Source organism: Pteropus medius, unplaced genomic scaffold (assembly GCF_902729225.1).
Source record: "Pteropus medius unplaced genomic scaffold, Ma_sr-lr_union100, whole genome shotgun sequence".
In the NCBI taxonomy this organism is placed as follows: Eukaryota; Metazoa; Chordata; class Mammalia; order Chiroptera; family Pteropodidae; genus Pteropus; species Pteropus medius.
The window spans coordinates 7,635,027-7,658,269 of NW_024342474.1; the positions used below are offsets into that span (position 1 = coordinate 7,635,027).

At 38.5% G+C, this 23,243-nt stretch overlaps 1 protein-coding gene across 5 annotated transcripts in view; it reads left to right on the forward strand.

Moving 5' to 3' along the window:
- The window catches only part of IRAK3 (interleukin 1 receptor associated kinase 3), an 83,465-nt gene extending 60,905 nt beyond the window's left edge, over positions 1-22,560 (forward strand). For 4 of the 5 annotated variants that reach the window (XM_039865925.1, XM_039865929.1, XM_039865930.1 and 1 more), the window contains 6 exons: positions 5,548-5,662; positions 6,485-6,603; positions 19,229-19,427; positions 19,675-19,737; positions 19,823-19,987; positions 21,834-22,560. In XM_039865925.1, coding sequence (XP_039721859.1) covers positions 5,548-5,662; positions 6,485-6,603; positions 19,229-19,427; positions 19,675-19,737; positions 19,823-19,987; positions 21,834-22,337 — 1,165 coding nt within the window. In that variant the 3' untranslated portion in view covers positions 22,338-22,560. Of the gene's footprint in view, positions 1-1,206; positions 1,272-5,547; positions 5,663-6,484; positions 6,604-19,228; positions 19,428-19,674; positions 19,738-19,822; positions 19,988-21,833 lie in introns of all 5 variants that reach the window. The other variant, XM_039865926.1, reaches the window with a different exon arrangement.
- The last annotated feature ends 683 nt before the right edge of the window (positions 22,561-23,243 follow it).

Here is a 23,243-nt window from a genome sequence, read left to right on the forward strand (position 1 = left end):
GGAAATGTACTAGATGTGTTAGATAGGTGCACCCGTATCCCCTGGAGATCCTGTCATGCAGATTCTGACAGCACATCTAGGCAGTAACCTGGGATTCAGCCTTTTGTACCAGCTCCCAGTAGCACTGATATTCTTCATGCCCAGATCACACTTCGAGCAGCAGCAAGAGTGCTAGGTTAGCATGAACACAAAAGCTAATAAAAAATGAAAACATTTTTCAAATTAAGAAAGCTGTGACTTCACGGAAGTTAAGTGACAATGAGTGTTAGTAATGGGTGTGATCCACTTGGATCCCACAACAAGGGTTTTTTTAAAAATATAAATTCTCATAAAGATGTCCTTGAAAATGATTGGTCTGCCTTACTTACTGTTTCTGACTTCCTGAATTAACTTGGAAAATAGATTTCGGAGTTCTTGTTGGATTTCCCTCCCTATATTCTTGAGACAGAGACCTCTAAAAACTGCCCTGTCTAGCAATTTGCAAGTGAGAGAACCTTACAGCTGATGGAATCTAGGAGCCACTTAATTTAACTCTTTCATTGTACAAGTTAGGAACTCAAGTTTCAGAGACATGCAGTGACATAAGGTGCATGAAGCCATTGAAAACAGTGACTGGTACAGAGTAGGTGCTGAGGACGATATTATTGAATTCATCAATTTATTCAATAAATATTTATGCCAGGCACTGAGCTAGCTTCTGAATCGCCTCTGAAGTAAGAAGTTATAGTTTTCATTTGCTTAGTAAGCCCATCTTTTCAAAATTAACACAAAGGTAAACTTGAACCAATGTCAAATGACCCAAGTCACAAAAGCCAAATTAGTGAAATCACCTCTAACCAAAATACGGCTATCACAAACTGGATTCATGAAATCAAATGGGGAATTTCTGTCACAGGATTGTCTTTGAATACATATATTTTTGAATTTGATGCAAAACATGGTGAATTTGAATATCAAATATGGCAACATGATATATTGCATGAAAAACTTTTAATTCAAGAACAGTGGTTCTAAATCTGTTTGGGGTTTAATGGATTTTTGAAAACCTGATTAAATCTAAGGATCCTCTCCCCAGAAAAATGTTCATTTGCATTTACACCCCAAAAGTTCATCTAATTTGAGGGAGACTATAGGCCCTGGGTTAAGAATCCCAGAAACAGAAATCTTTTCCTTAATTGTTTTCTTGTTTTTCTGTATGATATTTAGGAGAAAAAATTGCAATGTAAGAAACAGTGGAAGAGATTTTTATCTGAGCTTGAAGTCTTACTACTGTGAGTATATTTTTTCTGGAATTTCTCCCTTTGTGCCGGTTTTTTTTCTTTTTCATTTTGATTCTACAGCACAGAGTTTAGCATGGGTTGGCATCTAATAAATGTGGGTTGGATATTAGAACATTGGGTAAATTTTTGACATCTGCTATAGTATATTTCTTAGAATACATTTAAAAATGGGACATTTACATAATTTGCTTGAATATATTTTAACAAGAAACTGTCACAGGGAAGTGGGTTAAATCATGTGTGACTAACATGGCTGAGTATATAATAATTCGTAGAACATTAGAATTATATATATTTTACAATTTTCTCCTTCTTTAGAGACATTTCAGTCAATAAATTGTTTCATCAGTATAACCACTTTCAGGAAGAAAATCTAGACAAAGAAAACAAGTGCTTTTGATGTACATGTTATTTTCTGGAAATTTGTTCATGAACCTGAGAATCCTTGGAGACAAACTAAAATGACTTTGTTTTCATATATATTCATATCTGCAGCTGTACAGCCTGCATCATAGAATGCCCCTAACCCTATAGAGTTCACTCATCACCCTTTACAAATATTTTTAGTTATTTTCTAAACCATTATGTGACTGAGGAGAGGGGTATAAATTCTTTTCCTTTTATACCCAGGACCAGAAATTAAAATGTTGGAGGCTAATCATAAAAACTTAATATATGTCATTTAGCCAATGAAAAACTAAAACCAAAATTACAATAAGAAGTTTTTTATATTTAAGCTTTGTTTATTTGCTTATGAATAAGTAATAAATTCAAGCATTTCATAATTTCAAAGTACAGAAGGGTAAACCAAGAAAATATTTTTTTCCACTGTTATTATCCAATCACTCAAATGGTTTTCTCAAAGGCAACCAAGTTATTTGTATCTGTATCTTATATATATTTACAGAGGTATTTTATGTGTAAGCAAATATGTATTTTGTTTTCTTATTTTCTTCTTCTCATACAAGAGGTAGCATAGTTTGTTCACTTTGCTTATTTTAGTATTCCATTGTGTGCTGTACTATAAGTTAATTAAACATTCTATTGATGGGTTTTTAGATTATTTTATAATCTTTTATTTTTAAAAAATAATGCTGCAGGACATGATTCCGTAGTGTAGCGGTTAGCAGGTCTGCTTTACACGCAGAAGGTCCTGGATTCGTGCCCCAGTGGAACCACGGTCCCTGATCTACAGCCATGCCACCCTGAACAAGCTCAATGTCTGATCTCAGAAGCTAAGCAGGGTCAGATCTGGTTAGTACTTGGATGAGAGACCACCTAATAAGACCGGGTGCTGTAGGCATAAATAATAATAAAAAATAATAATAATGCTGCAAAAGAAATTCTTGTACATATGTTATTTCATACCTGTTTGATTATATCTAAGATAAATTTATATAAATACAATTATAGGGTCAAATGGTTATGTGTATTACATATTACCAAGTTGTCCTCCAACAGGTTACACCAATTTATAGTTATATCAGTCATATGTAAGATTGTCTATTTCCCCACAGTCTTGCCATCATAGCATTTATTTTTAACTTTAATTTTTGCCAGTCTGCTAGGTGGAAATGGTTTCTCAGAGTAGTTAAATTTCTTTTTCTATTGATAGCAAATCTTTCCACGTATTAAGAAATATATTCTCTTTTCTATGAAATATCTGATAATATCCTTTGTTCATTTTTAAATTAAGCTGTTGGGTATTTTTCTTAGTGGTTTATAAGAACATTTTATAGATTAGAAAAATTAACCCATTTTTATGCTGTGAGATAAAAATAATTTTTACCAAACTGTCATTTGTCTTTGCTTATTCAAATTTTACCATGTGGAAATGGTTTTTATGTAGATGGTCTCCCTCTCTTCAGCCATTTACTAATGAATAAGTCAAATGAAGCCTTCTCTTTTTAGAATGTAGTAGCTGAGATGTTTGGAGTGGGATTAAGAGAAGTGCATAAGTAGACAGACAATTTTAGTATATTAAGTGATAAGATGAGGAAGTACGGCACTGAAGGGAGAGGAGATGGTAACTTGGAGAGGGGCAGCAGAGTAGGCTTCTTAGAAAAAGTAACATTTCAGCTGACACCTATGGAGAGGTTTTTTTAGTTTAATTTTAAGGGAACTGTGTAATCCTTGCGCCTTAAATAGAATTGTAAACTCCTTAGAATGTGGTTTCTGATTCCTTTTTTTTTCTTCTTCCTCAAGGAAGGTGATAAGAGCTAATAATTTCTGAGGATCTGGCACTTGGCTAAATATTTAACTTTTAATTTAATTTTAATAAGAATCTCAGGAAGCAGGTGTTTTACCTACTTCCACAGATTGGTTGGCTTAAAGAACAGAAATTTATTTTTTCACAGTTCTAGAGGCTGGGAAATTCAAGATCAAGGCAGATTTGATTTCTGATGAGGGGTTTCTTCCTGGCTTGCAGATGACCACCTCTATGTTGTGTCCTCATATGGTGGAGAAAGAGGTGTTTCTTCTTGTAAGGGCACTAATCCCATCCTGAGGGGCCCTGCCCTCATTACCTCATCTAACTCCCATTATCTCCCAAAGGCTTCATCTTCAAACATTATCAGATTAGGGGGTAGGACTTCAACATGTGAATTTTTGGGAGACACAATTCAGATCATAGAGATTAAATAACTTGACCAAGTTTACACAGCCAATAAAAAGAAGACCAGAGATTCAAACCCAAGTTTTTCTGTTGTTCAGGTCTGTCTTTTCTACCACATCATGGTACCTTGCATGTTTTATAAGCGGTAGGCACTCAGAAATACTGTTGAATTGATTTTAAAAGGTATCAGATCTGCTGATCTTCACTTCTATATAATCATTTAAAATTTTTTAGTGAAAGGATGGGTGAGATGGGTCCATAGAATTAAAATCCGCAATCATTCCCTATGGCATCTCCATGTTCCATACCTCAATAACTTCTAAATTGTCCATTTTTCCTGCTTGATCGGTAATATTTAAAAATAAGCAGATGGTCATTTATGCTCTGTGAGCAAGAGAGCAGAGCCATGGCTGTGTCTAAATGAGGTCTTCTATCTACTGCTTTACAAAAGATGTCTATTTCATTAAATTATTTTAAATTGCAGGAGAATCAACCAGCTAGTGGCATAGATCAGCTGTTTAAGCAACCAGATACACCGGCTGAGTTCCTTTTCAGCCCATTGCTTTTCATTTTATAGATCCGATCTAAAACAAGTGCAGGTGCAGGGATATTTTGTCACAGAAGTTTTTGATATATTTAAAAATAAAAGTCTCTCTCTGTTTATGTGTATATGTTTGTATATACACACACATCTTTCCTTGAGGAAAGAGAAATAGAAGGACTCAGAAGGGATATATATATTATAGCAAGATTTTGCTATTGAAAAAAATGAATAATAGGCCTTTATAAATAGAACCATTTTAAAAATAGCTTTATTTATTTTAATATTCCCAAGCATGCATATTGCATAGTAGGTGTTCAATAAATACTTGTTGAATTGAACTGAGTTCACAGTAGGTGAAGTTTACATGTTTTATATTTCATAGTTTTTACCTGGGTTTCATTGGTTTTCACAGTGATGACACATGCCCTCAAGAAATAGATTTTGAAGGAAAGGAGTCTGAAAAATGTAAATTAAAATGACATAGAATTCTGTGACTTAAAGAAGTGATATATTTTTCTTCATCAAACATTACTAGTCACATAGATTTAGATAACAATACAAACTTTGTGAAGACATTGGATATCTCTTTTAGCTGTGTGACCGATGCCTAGTACTGGAGCTGACATAGTAGCACTCGATAAATGGATGAATGTAAAGAAATCTTCTGTACTCTTCTATTTTGGTGGCTTTACTTACCTATGTCTACCTGAAGCAGTGGAATGGATAATTTCAGTTACATTATCTTTATTTATTTAATAAGTTATATTGGTTTCATGTTAATAAAAATAATATCAAATTTTGTTGTCTATTTCTTGTGAAGTTCCCAACACCCCAAATCTTAAGAACTCTCCATTTCTTAAACTTTCTGTCTTATATTTGGATATTTTATTTATATTTGCATGATCACAGTTGATCAATGTGGCCAGTATTTGTTGGAATGCTTTAGAACAATTTGAAAGCCAATCTGTGACATATGTCCAATGAAATTATTTCTTCCTTGGCCAAACTTATATTTTGCTTCAGACCTATTCCCCATCCCCAAACCAGAGTGTTGTTCGTTTCCTATTTGAATAAACAATTTGATGGATTTAAAAATCTTTTGTTTCAAGATTTCATCATCCAAACATACTGGAATTGGCTGCATATTTTACAGAGAGTGAGAAGTTCTGCCTGGTTTATCCATATATGAGAAACGGATCACTTTTTAACAGATTGCAGTGTGTAGTAAGTCATGTCCATTACTCTGGGGAATCCTTGGGGAGCTGCTGAAACCTTCGGTGAGAGCTAAGAGACCAGTGTGTGTTCACATAGGGGACAGCCAACAACGGGTTTCCCCAGGAAGTAGAGGACTTTTCCATGAATTAATTTCTGACTCTTAGAAGGTTGCATAAATACAACCTTGGGTGTTGTGCAACATGGCAGCCAGAAGATTTGCTGCATCCTTACTTGTTATTGATTCTTATCTGAAACGAGTTTACATTAACGGTTATTATTTCCAAGATATTTTTTATTTGTATAACTTTGCACATGGTACCATTCAATAGACATAAAATTGATACAGACTCCTTAAAAATAAGAGATTTCTTTTTAAGGAAAATGCCATGATTTCTCACAAAATGTTTTTGAATTGATTTACATAGGTTAACTTTCAGTTAAGATGAGAATAAAATCTGATTATTTTCAATTACTCTCACTATTGTGCCACAAATAATTTAAAATTTTTATTTAATGAACTTTTAAACATGAATACCTTGTTAGTCATATTTTGATTAAGCTAATATTAAAATTATTGGGTATTTTCATTGGCTACAAAAGCCTAGAACTGTCATTGAGAGGAGAGGAAGACCTATCTTGGATTAAAAGTAGTTATGATAAACCCACCACACACATACACACACACACACCACCACCACCACCACTGGCCACCACCACCACCACCACCACCACCACCACAATCAGTTTCTATTCTGGCATACGTATGTAATTAATACATACATGATTTTTACTCATAAAGTACAACTAAACCAACTACTATTGTCTTTTTAGGGAAACACAGCCCCACTTTCTTGGCACATTCGAATCAGTGTATTAATAGGAACAGCCAAAGCCATTCAGTACTTGCACAACACTGACCCGTGCTCAGTCATCTGTGGCAGTATATCAAGGTAAATTATCTCAGAGCTTTAGGTTACATCTGAAAGCTCCTTTCATCATTACAGGTGAGTCAGACTTCACACTGTTTTCTGTCTATGGTTTCCCTGGCATGTATGTGTGCATATGTGTGTGTGCGTGTGTGTTAAAAACACTCAATCTAAGTATTTAAAATTTTACCTTTTTGTTAATGAGAACACATCTGCCAAATTTAAAAAGCACATTTCTGTTGCCCAAGAGAGAGTTTGTATTATCTCTGGGAATTATTCATGAATAATGTAGATGAGACAGTTTTGCATACCTTATTAATTATACCTGATAGCAAACTGTGAACTGAACCTTTATTAATCTCACTTTTTTTTTTTAAATTGAGGTTAAAAGAAAAGTTAAGTGACTTACTTAAATGGAGATTCTTGGCAAGATAACAGTAGTAAATGGCAATTAAAACTCTCTGTCCTGAGTCTCCAGTGTCTTGCTGATTCCACTGAGTCTGCTGCCTCGTAGCTGTGTATATTCATCTGTGACAAGCCGAGCAGCAACTCCTGTGTTCATTTTTAATATGTAAGAAAATTAGAAACAACTTCCATCTTTATTCTTCAGTAGACATAAGAATCATTCATAGAGTAGATAGGCTGTAGCAACGCTCCCCCCTTCCCCCCTTCCCCCCCCCTGCTCCCGTGAAGTTTTCCTATGTGTCCTTTATCTTGAACTCATCTAAAAGCAGGTAAATACGCCTTTGCTGAATAGCGGGGAAGACTGAATTTAAAAGGCTACTGCCTCCTCTGAACCATCTCCTAGTATCTTGGATAAAGTTCTTAGTGTGCTTAAAAGTTGACAGAAGAGGGACTGACTGCTTCTTTGTTTTTCTGGTGAAATGAACTCCGTATGAAAAGACTAGATTTTTATTTTAGTCCTAGAAGAATCGAGGGAACCACCCATAGCTGTCTGCTCCTGTTACGATGTGATGATTCATCAACTGCTAGTGATCCTATAAATCGGCATAAAATTGATGCACCCTTACAGCATCTCATACATAGATGGAAAGTGGAGGTCTCAGAGCTCAGTGGAGTCAATCTTTGAGGTTGGTTCCAAAGGGCTCCAACCTGAAACAGACTCTCTTGCACCCAGCTCACAACCAGCTCAGCACAGTAGGTGCTCGAATATATGTTTTTAACTGAGTAAATAAATCAATCAATAAATAATCATCTGGACTTTTGCTGTACCTATTCTTCCTTTGGTTTAAACTTAAAGTGAGCATGAGCTTATTTTCGATCTGAAACAGTAATACATTAATTTTATTAATTTTCCTTTTGTGTGACTACATTCATCAAATCTCCTAAAAGCAGAGGTTGATAGGAAAGAAGGTGATATGAGAGAGGATGTCAAGGTCCTTGTACTTGATGGGAGAGGGGGACAGGGAGGCCTCTAACTGGGGCAAAGGGAACATCAGGGTGAAGGGATACACTTCCAGTTTCTTCCGAAGTCACAAGGTTTTCCACAGCTAACACTAGGTGAGGAGATTTGGATGTGCCCCTCTAGCATCTCCGTTTGGGTTTTAAGCTAGAGCACAGGCTGTGGACCCTGATTTCTTCTTTGCCACTAATGATTAGTATCTTCTGGCAGCTTTCCAGGAAATAGGCTCAGAGTCAGAGGTGTTTAAGGACCTGCTTTTAGGAACAACAAATTTTGGGAGGGAGGGAAAGAGGAAGGCAGAATTTGTTGTTTGAAGAAGCTGAGCTGGAATATTGACATCAAGGCCTCGGCCAGTGCTATGGGGAAACACTGGAGTTGGAGTGGCCCTTCGAAAATATCCCAAAGTGAGGCCAGGTGCTCAGATTTTTGTACCCCTGTGTCTAGCCAGCCCTAAGTGGGGCTGTAACTTGGCTAAGGCAGCTCCCTTCTTCCAAGCACAGATCCCAAGTTGGGGCTTAGCTGTGAGCCACCAGCAGCCATTTCCGGATTGGGGAAGGACCTGGGCCACACCACTTACAGCCACCACAGTTATGGAGGAAGATTTGACTGGATGGCAGTCTGCAAAATGTGACCAAATGATTCTTCGTTTTCATGTACTTTCTTTCCCTCCTCTTCCCATCCTTTCCTCTTAGTTCAGTAGAAGCTGACTTTCCACTTAAAATGTGATTTGGAGCAAATTGCTTAACTTATCTAAGTTTCAGTTTATCCATCTGCAAAATGCTAATAAAAGAATAATAGCTTCTATCCCTTTTGGTTAGGTGACATAAATTATACATAGTGCTTGGCAAAGAGTACGCACTCATCAAATGGTATAACTGGTCAAGAAGTGGTAGGAATAGCAGTGGTGGAGGCTAAGAGATGTGATGGCCAATCAATCTTTTTACTTCTCACTCTTTTACCTACTGTCTTAATTTGTTCAGGATGCTATAACCAAAATACTATAAAGTGGGTGGCTTATAAACAACACACATTTATTTCTCACAGTTCTGAAGGCTGGGAAGACCAAGATCATGGTGCTGACCTATCCTTTGTCTCTAAGGGCCCACTGTCTGGTTCATAGACAGCCATCTTTTCTCTGTGTCCTCACATGGCTGAAGGGGCGAGGGATCTTTTTAGGGCCTTTTTATAAGGCACTAATCCCATTCATGCGGGCTCTACCCTCATAACTTAATTACTTCCCAAAGGCCTACCTTCTAATACCATCACTTCGGGGTTTAGGATTTCAACATAAGGATTTTGGAGAGACACAAACATTCAGTCTATAGCACTTTATCTTCATCATCAATTTATTGTGTTTGAAAAGTAGACCCACAAACCAACCTCTATTTTAAGAAAAGTGACTTCTGTGTATGTTAACTGAAAAAAATTTTAAATCATGTTCATTTTAGTTCACAAATATTTATGGAACATATGTTGTGTGCAGAGCATTGTATTAGACCACAGGGGAAGACGATGATCAATCTTGTCCTTGAAGGTTCAACCTGGTGATCAGAGAAATAACACAAACACAGAAAATATATAGTGCAACAGTAACTATGTCCAATGCATGGTTGGTCTGAGAAGGCTTTTCTTCTAATTAGGTAGTTCCAAGCCAAGTCTTTGAGGAGCTGGGTCATGGTAGAGGATAGAAAGAAAGGGAGAAAATGTGCTGGTAGAGGCAATAATTTGTTGAAGGGAACAGAGTAAAGAATTGCCAAGTGTATAATGAAAGCAAGACAAATAGATTGATTGGAGAGGAAAGAACAAGGCTGGAATAAGGAAAGATAGCACTGGAGAGGAGTAAGGAATGTGGCGGGTAGAGGCTTTGGATGGCAACTTGAATACTTACAAGGCTGAGAATCTATCTGGTTTTGATAAGTGAGGCTCGGGGGACTCTGAAGCTTCTCTGGGGTATAAGTGGGAACAGAAAGGTTCTGTAGTCTCTTAGGTGATCTCACAATTTAAAAATAGGCCATTTCTTCCAGGCCAGTATCCTAGGTACTTGTCTGAATGTGCCGAACTCTAAAATCATTTAAATAACACTGCTAGATGAGTGTCCACTGGGTAATATAGATAGACTACAGAAAGAGAGCTGATCAGTAACAGGGAGAATTTCATGGAAGAGGCAGGATTTAAACTAGGAATGCAGCTAGCAACATATTTTATTTTTTTAGTTGGTAAAGAGGAGGGTGGGTGTCTTTTTGGGTTTTCCAAAGGGTTCAAGGACTCAATATAACCATCTATAGACAACCCCCACCCAGGCATGTGTCAGGGTGTAGAGTTCCGGGGCTGTGGGCATTTATTTGATAATTGTGGTTTCACAAGTGCTCATCAGCGTGTTCCTCTGTTCCAGAGCAAATCGGCCTCTTCCACAGCCACTGAACTCTTGGCCTTTCTATTGAACCTGCCAGCAAAGCTGTTAATCAGTGCCAACTCTAATGGTAGAATCCCCCGTTTTCTTTGGTGATGGGCACAACTGTTCTCTGGAAACTGGAATGAGACCAATTCATTTCATTCAAGGCACTGAGCATCTGTCAGATGGTAATGATATTCAGTCTCTAGCAGTCTTGGCCAGATGTGAATTGGCTGACCTAGATTACCCTCGCGAATCTTTTTTAAAGAATCCTTCGCTTTGCTCTAAACTTGGGCTTCCCCGATTCTTGGTTCCTCTATGTCCAGCCTCGTGCTTTTAGGATGATCTAAAATCCCCAGTCTTCTGCTTTTGTCATATTAATTTCTAATTCTTTATAGGAAAGGCAGCTTCTAGGAGATATGTTATTTAATTTCACAGCCCTGATATTTGGCTAAAAAAAAAAAAGGACATTTCAAAATGTGTTAAACAGTGACCTTTTGGCTCTATTTTTGTTGGCGTGCGAAATGGAAGATATTGTTACCTTTATTTTCTTTTCTGTGTCTAGGCTCCATACTGATGAATCACAGAAGAGTTTATCGTACATCAGTTGACATTATTAAATAATGTTTTTAACAGTATGTAATAACACAGAATGAGTGCATAAAATGATATTAAATGAAAAAAGTCAAATCAAAGTAGAGTACACAATTATAACTTTGTAGTACTACAAATTTATGAATTAAAGAAATCGATTAAAAATAAGACATACCAAATATAAATAAGACAGAGAGACATAACTTTTTATTTAATGTTTTTCTACATTATGTTTTTAAATTTTTTATTTAAGGATTATGTTCTATTCTCATAAAATAAAATTTATTAGAAAAAAATAACTTGCTATCAGACCTTTCTATCTCATACTAAGTAATCAGAAGTTCCAAGGGGGAGTCTCTAGTTACAACATGATATCTGAAAATTTTATTTCATTCATTATCTATAATTAATTCCATATACAAAGAAGCTTGATAATCTTACGCATTTGTGGTTTTAAAGAATAGTCCAAGAAATGAAGAGAGCAAGGTCATTATTCAGCAGCCTGGAGCCCAAGGTGTGAGCAACACCTTTGTCTAAGCAAAACGGAATGGTATCCACCCTGTCACTGGCGAGGACATGGAAAGAGCACAGGCGATCCGGGTTCAGGACTGAGTCTTGCCTCACACTCTCAGGCCACAGTTTTCTTCTCACTTGTACATTCAGAGCCAACTGAGATGATCTCAAGTCGGACTTTTTCTTGCTTTCAGATTCTGTGACATTGCACCTGCCTATTTTTGTACTGCACTCTATACCCACACATCTAGTGATTGAGATAGAAGAAGGATGTGACCCTACATTTTAAAAAATCCTGGCTGAGCTTTATACTGATCAGCTTTGGAATGAGGATGAGCTCAGATAATTTTCGGGAGGTACTTCCAGAGACCTGCTTGCCCTAGAGCAGGTTAGGCAAAGTCCCGAATTACCTGTTTCCCAGAAATACCTTCTGCCCAGTCTTTTCTCTGTCCTTCTCCTTTTTCCACAACCACCCCAGTGATGTTGTCGCTGTCCGGCCTCTTGTCACTGGTTAAGTGTGTGGCCTTTGGGGTTAGGAAAATCTCAATGCAAATCCTTCCTCTACTGTTTTAAGTAGCAAGTTACTTAAATTCCCTGAGGCTCAGTCTCCTTATCTGGAACTGAGCAGGCTACTCTTGCACCTCCTCCCAGGGTTGTAGGGATAAAGTGAGATAATTTGTATAAAGCACCAGCCAGGGCTTGGCTATAAACTGTAATTCCTCCCACCTAATACGAGACTGTCTCTACCACCTTCCAAGTGTCTCATCCAACCTGTCTGGGACGCTTGCACAATACATTGTTAGAGCTCCATTTGGGTGCAGCTCTAATGATGAGAACTTCCTTTATATTGAGCTAAAATCTTTCTTCCTTGACTCATTCAGCCATTATTTTGCTGCTGGAAATCTACATAGACCTAAAGAAAAGAAGAAATAACAGTTTATTTCATTTCTGCTTTGTAATCAACAGTTACTTAATCTTTTGTGAGTAGCCGAATAAAAAGATGTTTCTTTACTTTAACCGTAGTAAACAGAAAGAACTCTGAACACAGAAAAAGGAGACCTAGGCCTTAGCCCTGGCTCTGCCGTTAAAAAGCTGTTTTGCATACAACAAGTCATTTCAACCCTGTGGGCCTCATTTACCTCATCTGAAAAAGGAGCGCTCATACTATAGCAGCATGATGACAAATCAGTTTCATCTCACATTCCACCTTTGATTGATTGGCCATGACTTCCCACATGCATGCAGTGTTAAAAGGGAATCTGGGGTGTTTGCTTTCTGAACTCAATTAGTGATGTCTGCCAGGAATATGGGAGGATGTTTTGGCACCATTCGGATCACATGTTTGCCATATGCAGAGTGGTCTAAGGCTGCTTATGGTTTTAGATCCTCTTAATTAATGGATTATATCAATGCATGTTTGCTTACTATCTTCTACAGACTCCACATTATGCATATGTAAACATAAGCTGGTCTCTGAGTAAGAGTCAAATGGTACAGTGCAGGCCGTGTAGTAGGAGCTTAGAGAAAGAAGGGCCACTGGAATTCAGAGTGGTTGAGTGAAAATGTCATGGAGGAAGTGAATCTTGGGCTGCATGGAGAATTTGAATAAAAATAAGGGAGGGGGCACCACTTTGCAGGTGAGGGGAACAGTATAAAGAAAGCCTCCATGGAAGGGAAGTGGGGGAGGGAAAGATGGGTAAAGGGAGTCAAATGTATGATGACGGATGGAAACTAGACTTTTGGTGGTGAGCACACTATAGTGCCTACAGAAATTGAAATAATGAACACCTGGAATTCTTATAATGGCATTAACCAATATTACCTCAATAAAAAAGAAAAGGAAGGAAGCCCCCCAAACAGCAATAAGCACAGTCTACCCTAACTGCATTGGTAAGTGCTAATATATCAGGGAGCTAATAGGCTGCGGACAGAGCTCAACAAAAGCCAGAGGACTTTAGACCTGACCTAAAGGCCCATTGAATAACTTATTAATCCTCCCAGCAACCCCGTATTTAGGTATCGATGGTCTTATCTCAGTTTGATAGAGGAGAAAGCTGAGACTTCCAGAGGTTAGTAACCTGGCTCTGTCATACCTATGTAGATGGGGGAGGAAGGTGGGGTTCCATGTTTGTGGGTCCAACAGTCATGCTCTTATTAGGTAATTAAGGGTACCTAGCTGGGGTCCCTGGAAGCACACTGGCTTCATCAGACAGAGACAAGGAAATTGGGCAAGAGACAAGAATATACTCAGTATGTGCAAATTTGGACATGTCGACATTGGCCTGGACTTTGAGGGGCAGATTTGGCCTGGAGCTCTGCATTCAGAGTCTTTGTCCTGTTTAAGCAGTAAGGTTAAACAGTCTTCTGAGGAGACACTCACTGTCAAGGACACAGCTGCAGGACACCCAAGGAGGAAGGCAAGCCCACATTTCAATGGTATTTTCAAGAAGTCTGGTGGTTTAGTTAACCCAAGAATGTTTTAGTAAGGTGAATTCTTCTAAGGGAATGTTATAAAAACAACAATTTATTTCCAGATGGTAGAATTTGAGGAGGAAAAGGATTTAAAGACAAGAACCTTGAAGAGTTGAAGTCTTTGTTCTTAACAAAAGATCCTCACATTTTTATTTGGGGAACGAAGATGTTTTTGAATTACGGGATCACATAAAAGCGTCTGAGAGAAGTAAACCTTCTTGCTTTTCCATCCAATTCCTTAGCAAGCTTAATTGTTTTCACATTTGTGAATGATCTTAAATTCAAATGCATTTTATCCTCAGTGTTTTTCATCCCAGATATTCATCCCCATTAGTGTCCAAAGTAAGGAGATAATCTTGGTGAACATATTTAATGTTTCCTATAAGATGATGTTATCTCATCCGTGTTGCCATTCGTCTCCTGCCAAGTGAAACAGTCTTTCATAAGAGGGAGGAGGTCAAGGAAAATGAACATTGATCAGAGGTGCATGGTCATAGTAAGTGCATGGAGAATTTCCTTTGTGAGGGACTAGAAAGACTGAGTGGTTGGGGAGGAGGGTAGGAAGCCATAGATTGGCTTCTTCCTACGACCATGACACCCTTGGCTGAGGACCCAAACGTCTCCTACTTTTACTCCCAGACCTGATGTGTGTGGCACAGGCTAAAGCTTACTGTTTAGTAGGGGACACCAAGCCAGCAGGGAATGCAAAGTCTATTTGTTTGTTTGACTGATTGCTTAATTAACCAGTTTCCTCCTCCATCGCTCAAAAAATCTTTTGTTTTTAGAAACATTTTTAAATACATGCAATTCTTTCTTTTTCCTCAGACTTTCCTATTTTCCTCCTAATGTCTCCTTCTAAAATATCCAAATATGTTCATTTTTTCCTAAGGGATACCAAAACAATGAAATATTACATAAATTAAAATCTCCCCTAGTCTATTTACCATCACTGTCTCTAAACCTCAACATTTGTTTATTTATACACATGGATACATACCTGTATACACACATATGTACTAAATAAAATATATATATATGTATATATATATATTCCTCTCCATCATCTTAAAATCCATGGAAATGTTAATTTAGTCAGGTTCTTCCAGAACTTCTCTGGAACTATTTTGAAGCTCAGCCAATGCCTTCAAACTAGTTAACCCAAGGGCCCTCAGATCTCCAGGGTCATTCTGCAACCCTTGGTACCTTTGTTACTTCAGATTGGTGTCGTTGAACTTCTAAAGATACCCAACTAAGTTCCCTGGGATTTTAAGGCAAGGTGGTGGGTGTAGGATAGGCCACAGCGAGCCTACCTCTTTTAAAACACATTTCAAGTGTTCCCCCTGCCCCATGTATCACATGCTCTTCGTATGTTTTCTCCTTTAATCCTTGTAACAGCGCTGTGAGGTGGGCATTATTAGATCTTTTTACCTACAAAGAAGCTTCGGGAAGTTGTGCTAGTTTGATTAGAGATGATATTTCACATTTACAGGCGGACTACCCCTTACTGACCTGTCCTTTACACAGAGAGCCTAGGACTCATGAAGCACCTATAAAGCAAAAACAAGTTCTAATACTGTCTCTGAATCCTGCCTGGGTTCAATGGGAAAGAAAGAGAAAGTTGCATAATCCACGGGGGCGGAAATAAAGGGTTTTGGCTTTGTTTCATTTAGGCCAGACCTACCGCATGCTGCAGTGGGGGAGGGTGTGTGTGTGCCCTTTCCAGTAACTTGCAGGTTCTTGGAGAAACTGGGTCTTCCCTCATTTGGTGAGAGGTATCTTGGTGTTGCAGCATCAGTAACAAAGACAGCAAGATGTCCTGTTGCCTCAGGCTGTCACAGAGAGGCCAGTTGGGTCTTCTTGTCTCTGGGGCCAGTTGGATGGAGTCTGGACTTTTCCTGAGAGTTGACAAGTACTCAGGTACTCAGCTACTGGGCACCAATAACTCCCCCTAAAATCCTTTAAAATATGTATATCTTTAAAAATCAATCATGCACTTACATATCAAACATGGTAGAGTCGTTTAAATTCGTATCCTGCATTATAATCTAGTTGTATTGTCTTGCTTTATATTTATGGTCCACAGGCTTCAACTAAATTAGGAGACAAATTGGTGAGCAAAGAAAGCAATTTTTATAGCCTTTGCAGGCTTCAGGTCCCCAAAAAGAATTGTCTTAGAGACCCCTAGCAAGAGGGAGATTAAAATAATGTCTCCAGAGTCAGGATATAAAATTCACCACCTTGTGTAGGATTTCCACCCATCTCCTTAGTGTACTACCACTGATCTTCTGCTAGACAAATTATTTAGAAAGATGATGGTCGCTCTGTTACAGTAAATAGCCTTGTGGGAAAGAACAGAAGAAATGGGTTGTAGAAACACTAAATTAAGCATATGGTGGGCCATTGGATGTTTCTCATTTGTATCCTTGGTAGCCACATAGCTGGTAAGCTGCCCTTTTATTGCATTATATTGTTATATGATTTTAGTTTTTTTATATTGTCTTTATTTTGTTAGTCTGTTTTTAGCCCTATAGGATAAACATATTCAGTTGACCTGCATGGTAGCAGTAGGCACTTTATATTTGAACATTCTATTTAAGGTTGAAGCAGAGGAAAGAATTAGGGCAGAATTGATTGTTGAAGGGCCTTTTGCAATTCCCACTCTCCTATCACAGAACATCCTTCTTCCTCAGCTACCATTAACCTTTATTTAGAACACAGTAAATCATTGGACGCAAAATTTATGTTATAAACTAAAGTCTCCTGGTAAACAACTTGCCTTCTCACCAAATATCATTATTCAAAGTATAAATGCAGTGCCTTAGAACAATTTCACATTCTTACTGATGATCTCCCACTGACCCAAAGAACTCTGTGGGTCTTATTGTGTAACGCATTGTGGTTACCCAGCTCAGCTTTGCAGAAACATGATTCACCAGTTTTTTGCTGAGGGTCAAATAAATAGATTAGATGATGGGTTTTATTGTTGCTGCTGCTTGCTTCCACTACCCCCCAAACCCCCCCGCTGCCCCCGTTTTGTACTTAGAAAAGATCTATCCTTCAAGGTGTCTAAGTGTTCACAGATTCAGCTTTTCACATTCTCGTGGTCCTGACATTTTAAGTTACAGTTTTATACCTTCTATAGAGCTGGGGTGGGGGAAGAAGAGGGCTAGATGTTGGACATTGAATATCTGGCACTCAGAGCTTTGTTAACTTCCTCCTAGGCTGAGATAAAGTGGGGTGGGGTGCAGAAGATGGTGTGGCAGAGCCTGGAGTGGCAGAAGGTTAGTCCTGGTCATGAAAGTTAATGACCCTCTCTCCCCGCCTCCCCTCCTGGCACCCTGAGCCAACTCCTGCACTAAATATCCCAGCCCTATGAAATGATCAAGGCATTTCCAGAAGACTCAGCCTTGATCTGAACAAATGACGTGTATGCCTATGGAAGAAGTAATTATGAACTATGTCTATTAGTCTCTTACCTAAAGCTAAAGGGAGGTAGGACCTGGCTCTAGTGTATTCTTCATCCTCAGAGGTCTATCAGGATAGTTAATACTGTTTTTCAAGTGAGAAAGCCAAAGGATGGATGAGGAGTGACATAAAAGTATGAGACCCAGGCTGGTCTTAGAAGCTTCCGGGTTTGAAACATCTGGAGAGAAAAGACAAGGCAAGAAGAAAGAGGAACATGAGGACTGTGCTTATCGATCCAAGTCCCTCCTTGACTTTCTCCTCATAAATGCAAGGATCATACAACTGGTAACGGTCCTGGGGCTTATGTGTAAGGTGGGCCCTTGGGATTTTGCAATTCTCCTGTTGCTCTTAGAAAAAAGGGAGCCTCAAATAAAATTTACAGTGTGTCTTCTCTCTCCTTAAAGGGCCCTGGGGAGTTCCATCATTTTGTCTGTTGTTAACCCAGTCCTAGACAAAGTCTAGACTAGAATTCTCGAGACCTTAGCTTCGAATCCTCTAAATAGAACTAGGACTCTAATATACTGAATCATAACAATGCCTGCAGTTCAGACCTGTGGAAGTAGGGTCTGATTGTCGGCTTACTTGTACAGGGAGAGCAAGGACTTTTGGAACTTCTATAAGATCCAATACTTGTTCAGGATTAAGAATTTCTTATTCTTATCCTGCAGCTGTGCTATTACCACTTTTGATAACGACATGTAAATATTCCAGATATACCACGTGGCCTTTCGGGTGGGCAGGCCTACTATTAGAAACATTAGTTTCAGGGGATAAAAATCAAGCTCCAAAGAGCCCTAAGCAAAGTTGAAAAGTAGATAACTTTCTCTTGGACCACCCACTTCTTTTATCGATATCCATCTGCTTTCTTGTGATGAATCTTCATCTTAGTGACCATTTAGTGAGCATTACTGTATGCCAAGCACTAGAATCTTTTCATCCCCCATGAGTTCTGTGAGTTCTATTGTTTTCCTCATTTCACTTATGAGAAAAGACAACGACATTGAGGCTTAAGGGGTGAAATAGCACCAGCAATTAGAGGGCCGGGGAAAGGCAGAATTGAGACCCACCCCAGGTGGGGGCCATGTGGAATGCATTTCCCCTCGGCTTGACTTTTCCCATTTCTGCTGTGATGGCTCTTTAGCCCTTTGAAGGTAAAAATAAGTTAGGGCTTACTCTCAGCCAAGATGTTAAGTGATTCTTAAGGCTTTTATGTAACAAACAGCTAAAACTGACTCCAAGCACTTTGCCTTTGCCTCTGCAGATGTTTATATTTTACATAAGACTCAAAGACAAAGAAGCCATAGAGATGGGGCAACGGAGTAGGGTTGTCCTTAAGGCAAGGGCCACCAAAGATTCCTCAAATCATTACAGGCTAGTGGCTCTAAGCAGGGCATTCCACAGCACAGCTCTATACACATCACAGACAATTATTAGCGGGTTAAAAACCAGTTATTCTCATTACGTGTAAGAAGAGCACAAGGAAAGCTGCTTTGGTTCAATTAGTTTCTCCTACTGACAAAGCATCGGCTTTATGCACCAACTCCATATCTGCATCTGCAAGTTCAAAATGCCTGCTGTTTCTAGGTCAGGGTTCTGTTTTAGGTTTTATACAACACTTTGATTTATACTTTAAGAAAAATGAGATGTCGTCTAGTTCATGGAAAATTATATATGGTTTTATTTGTCAGTGTTTGGAATTGCCCAACATAAAGGTGAGCCTGTCATGTTGTTTTTTCACCAAAATGCTTTTATGAAGTTTTTGTCTTGTTTGTCTTTGACCACAATTTTAGTGCAAACATACTTTTGGATGATCAGTTTCAACCCAAAATAAGTGATTTTGCCATGGCTCACTTCCGACCCCACTTAGAGCATCAGAGCTCTACCATAAGCATGACCAGCAGCAGCAGTAAACATTTGTGGTACCTGCCAGAAGAATATATCAGACAGGGCAAACTTTCCACCAAAACCGATGTCTACAGTTTTGGAATCGTAAGTACCAAGTTGACAAAGGAGAAAAATTTATCACATTCTGACAATTTTATAAAGGCTTTAACTTTTTGATCTATTGATTTCCCATTATTCACTGTCTTATACATTAATTTTGTGTGGTCAGTCAGAAATAAAATATAAAGTCATTAATTGGAATGAACTATATTCATTGTTAAGGTTAACGGTTGCTACTAATTGTGTGTATATATTTAACATACGTCACCGACTTTCTGTATCTTCTTTACAGGTTATAATGGAAGTTCTGACAGGTTGTAAAGTGGTGTTAGATGACCCAAAGCATATTCAGCTGGTAAGAATGATCTTTCTTCCTGCACCTACTTCTTGGTCATTTTTCTGATAGAGTTCTAAATGGGATTGTATTCTTCTCTTCCTAGAGGGATCTTCTTATGGAATTGATGGAGAAGAGAGGCCTCGATTCATGTCTCTCATTTCTAGATAAGAACGTGTTTCCCTGCCCTCGGAATTTTTCCGCCAAGCTCTTCTCTTTGGCAGGCCAGTGTGCGGCAGCACGGGCAAAGTTAAGACCATCGATGGACGAAGTATGTATACAAAAATTTTTATTGGAAATCGAGCCCATAGTAACCATGGGAAATCTAAATGAAATAAATTGTGTGTCTAAGTGAATTCTTTATCAATGAGACTCTCCAGAATTATCCCAAAGAGAATTCTAATCTAATAAATAGCTTTTCCGGGCGAAAAAGTCACATCATTTGGTACTCTGGCAGAGGACATTATTGGGAAGAACCAGGGCACCACAAAAAATTTAACGAAAAAACATATGAGTAATTTGGAGAGAATATTTTATTCAACCTTCATTAGGAGATCTGGCCCATTAAAAATGCAGTATGTATTTCCCTTACTGGTTTTTTTCTTGTTGATCTTTATTCATCCGTCCATTGATTTAATCATCCATTCATTTGTTTACGATAAACGAATATTTATTTAGTGCCTACTTTGCATGTGCCAGACTTTGTGCTAGGTCCTGGGGATACAACAGCGATCAAGATACAGTTGTTGCCTTCAAGCCCACAGTCCATAGGAGAGTCAGATTAGTAAACGTGGAATTTCAGTAAAGAGAGCTAGGCATAATGTAGATGGGAGCACAAGCCAAGAAGGGAACACAGAGTCAGAACACATTCTCACCTATCGAAGTCAAGGAAGCTTCTTGATGGAGGTGATGGCTGAGCTATGACTTGAATAACAGGTTGGATTTAGGTAGCCTTAAAGATGGAAGGATATCCCAGGCAGAGAGAATTTACATCTGCAAAGGCTCGGAGGGGATAGATTTTATGTTGCTAAGACTAGAGGTAGTTCTGCATCATGGAAGTAGGAAGTAAGGTGGTGGTGAGGGACAAGCTGGAGTAGTTTATAATGATAGAAGGTCCCAGGTGATACAGAGACATGAATTCCATTCTAAGGGTTTGGGTTTCATCCTGAGTCTACCATAGAGCTGTGGAAAGGTTCTAAACAGGAATTGATGTAATCAGAATATAAAAAGCACTGGCCTGGGAGTCAGGTGAACCATATTGCAGGCCTGCCACCACACACGAGTATTAGCTGTATGGCCTGGAATCTTGGGCCCAGAAAGGAGCTGTATGGTATATAGTGGAGGGGACAAGGAAATGGGAACCAGAGATCTGGGGTCAAGCGACCAGTCTGCTCCTTATTGGCTAGTGATATGGATTCCCTTTTCTGAGCCTCAGCTTTGTTATCTATAAAATGAGTATAATAATGTTGTTTGTGCAGATTAAATGAGGTGGTGCATGTGAAAGCACTTTATAAATTGTAAAGCTCCCTATATTTTTTGTATTTCTGATATTTCTGGGTTTTATAAATTACGTGTGTGTGAGAAGGTATATGTTATTTTATGGTTTAGGTCAATGGTTCTCAATTTTGGCTGCACATCCAAATAAATTGGGAAGCTTTTAAAATACAGATTCCTGGGCCCTCACCTCCATATATTTTGAATGACAGTCTTTTGGTTGGGGCTAAAGGGTCTGTATTTTAAGAACGTTCCATTGGCATTTGAGAACTATGGATGGGGTCCCTCATCCTCTGACCCCTTCCAATCTTCCACATATTAAGGTTGAGGTTAAACAAACGATGAAAGGCTGACCCAAGGTCACAAAGTAGTTGGTGGCAAATCTAGGCCTAAAGTCAGATCTCTTGATATTTAATTCTGTGCAGTTACTTTCATACTTTGCTTAACTTAATTTACTCATAAAATGAAGGAGATTAGCTAATCTTTAATCCCTACTTATTCAAAATACTATAGTAGAACTTTATGCAAATAAGAGAATATTCCTTAATAGGCAGACAGAAAAAAGGTAAAAGAAAAGGTTATTTAAGCTGAACTCCATGTTTGTTTTCTTCTTGGTTAATTAGGTCCTAACTACTCTTGAAAGTACTGAAGCCAGCTTATATTTTGCCGAAGATCCTCCCACCTCCCTCAAGTCCTTCAGGTGTCCTTCTCCTCTATTCTTGGATAATGTACCAAGTGTTCCAGTGGAAGATGATGAAAGACATTCACTGCTTTGTGATAAGCATTTGAAAAGAGATAGAATGACTCAGAAAGTTCCCTTTGAATGCAGCCAGTCTGAAATTACATTTCTGGGATTTGACAAAAAGACAAGGAGTAAGAGAAATGAAGATGCTCGCAACATGCCCAGTTCTTCTTGTGAAGAACGTTGGTCTCCAGAGCATGCAGTTCCCTCCCAGGACTCAAGGGCCTATGATATGAAAGTGGATGCTTCTACAGAAGTTCCAGGCCATTCTTACAGGAGCCAGCCAGTGGAGGCTAGCACTTCCTCCAAATTGTTTTGGAATGAATGTAAACAGTACAAAGAGGAATCAATTTCACCAGAAGATAAAGAAGATGGCAAGTATTAATGAGGCACCTGAGGATAGGTCCCATCCTGGGAAGCCATTGTCATCATAAGTAATGTCAAGAGGATGATCAGTGGTGAATCTGGGTAATGCAGATCAACAGTCTGGACAATCCTATCCTTTCTAACCCACAAAACAGACCGGCTTCGAAGTTTATTTTATTGGCTAATTGCCTCGTGATCAAACGTAGGCTAAATTAGAGCCGTTCAAGATTACTTAAGATCTTGGACAAGATCTTAATAAAATAATAAGTCAGGTTCACCTTTGGCTATGACATATTCTGCATAGAAAGGAGATTCTTGTCCAAGAATCTTAAGTAATAGGCTCTGACTTCAGACAAACAAAACAATCAAAACCTACCAAAGAGAAACTAGATTCTGATGTCTACTGCATCAACACCAAGATGAGTCCTCAGAGCCTCTAGTCTGCTAACTATGTTCAGTTCAGTTGGATTCCATTGTGTGGTTTAGCTTGCTTGTGAAGGCTGCAGGAATGTCTAGTTTGTAAATGTTAATAGATGCCCTTTAAAGGACTGCCTTTTCATTTATTTTGATTGACCCTTGGTACTTTTCTGTTTATCCCTGTTAAGCCTGTCTGTCTGAAAATAAGTCAGATTCACCTTTGGCTATGACATATTCTGTATAGAAAGGAGATTCTTGTCCAAGAGCTGTATTCTGTATTTAAACACTTAGGATAGTTTATAACACATTGTATAGTTATTGACTGTTATTATAATTTCTCTTTTACAAACGTAGGAACCTGTTATATCCTGAGTAGAGTGTTTGAAATTTTAATCAAGTAATTTTGTTCCTGAGAAAATGGCTGGTCAGCTTTAGGTTTGATTGTGCTTTTTCTTCTGCTGTTTACTGCATCTCTCCCTTTTGAAGTCTTACCCAATCCTTCAGGGCC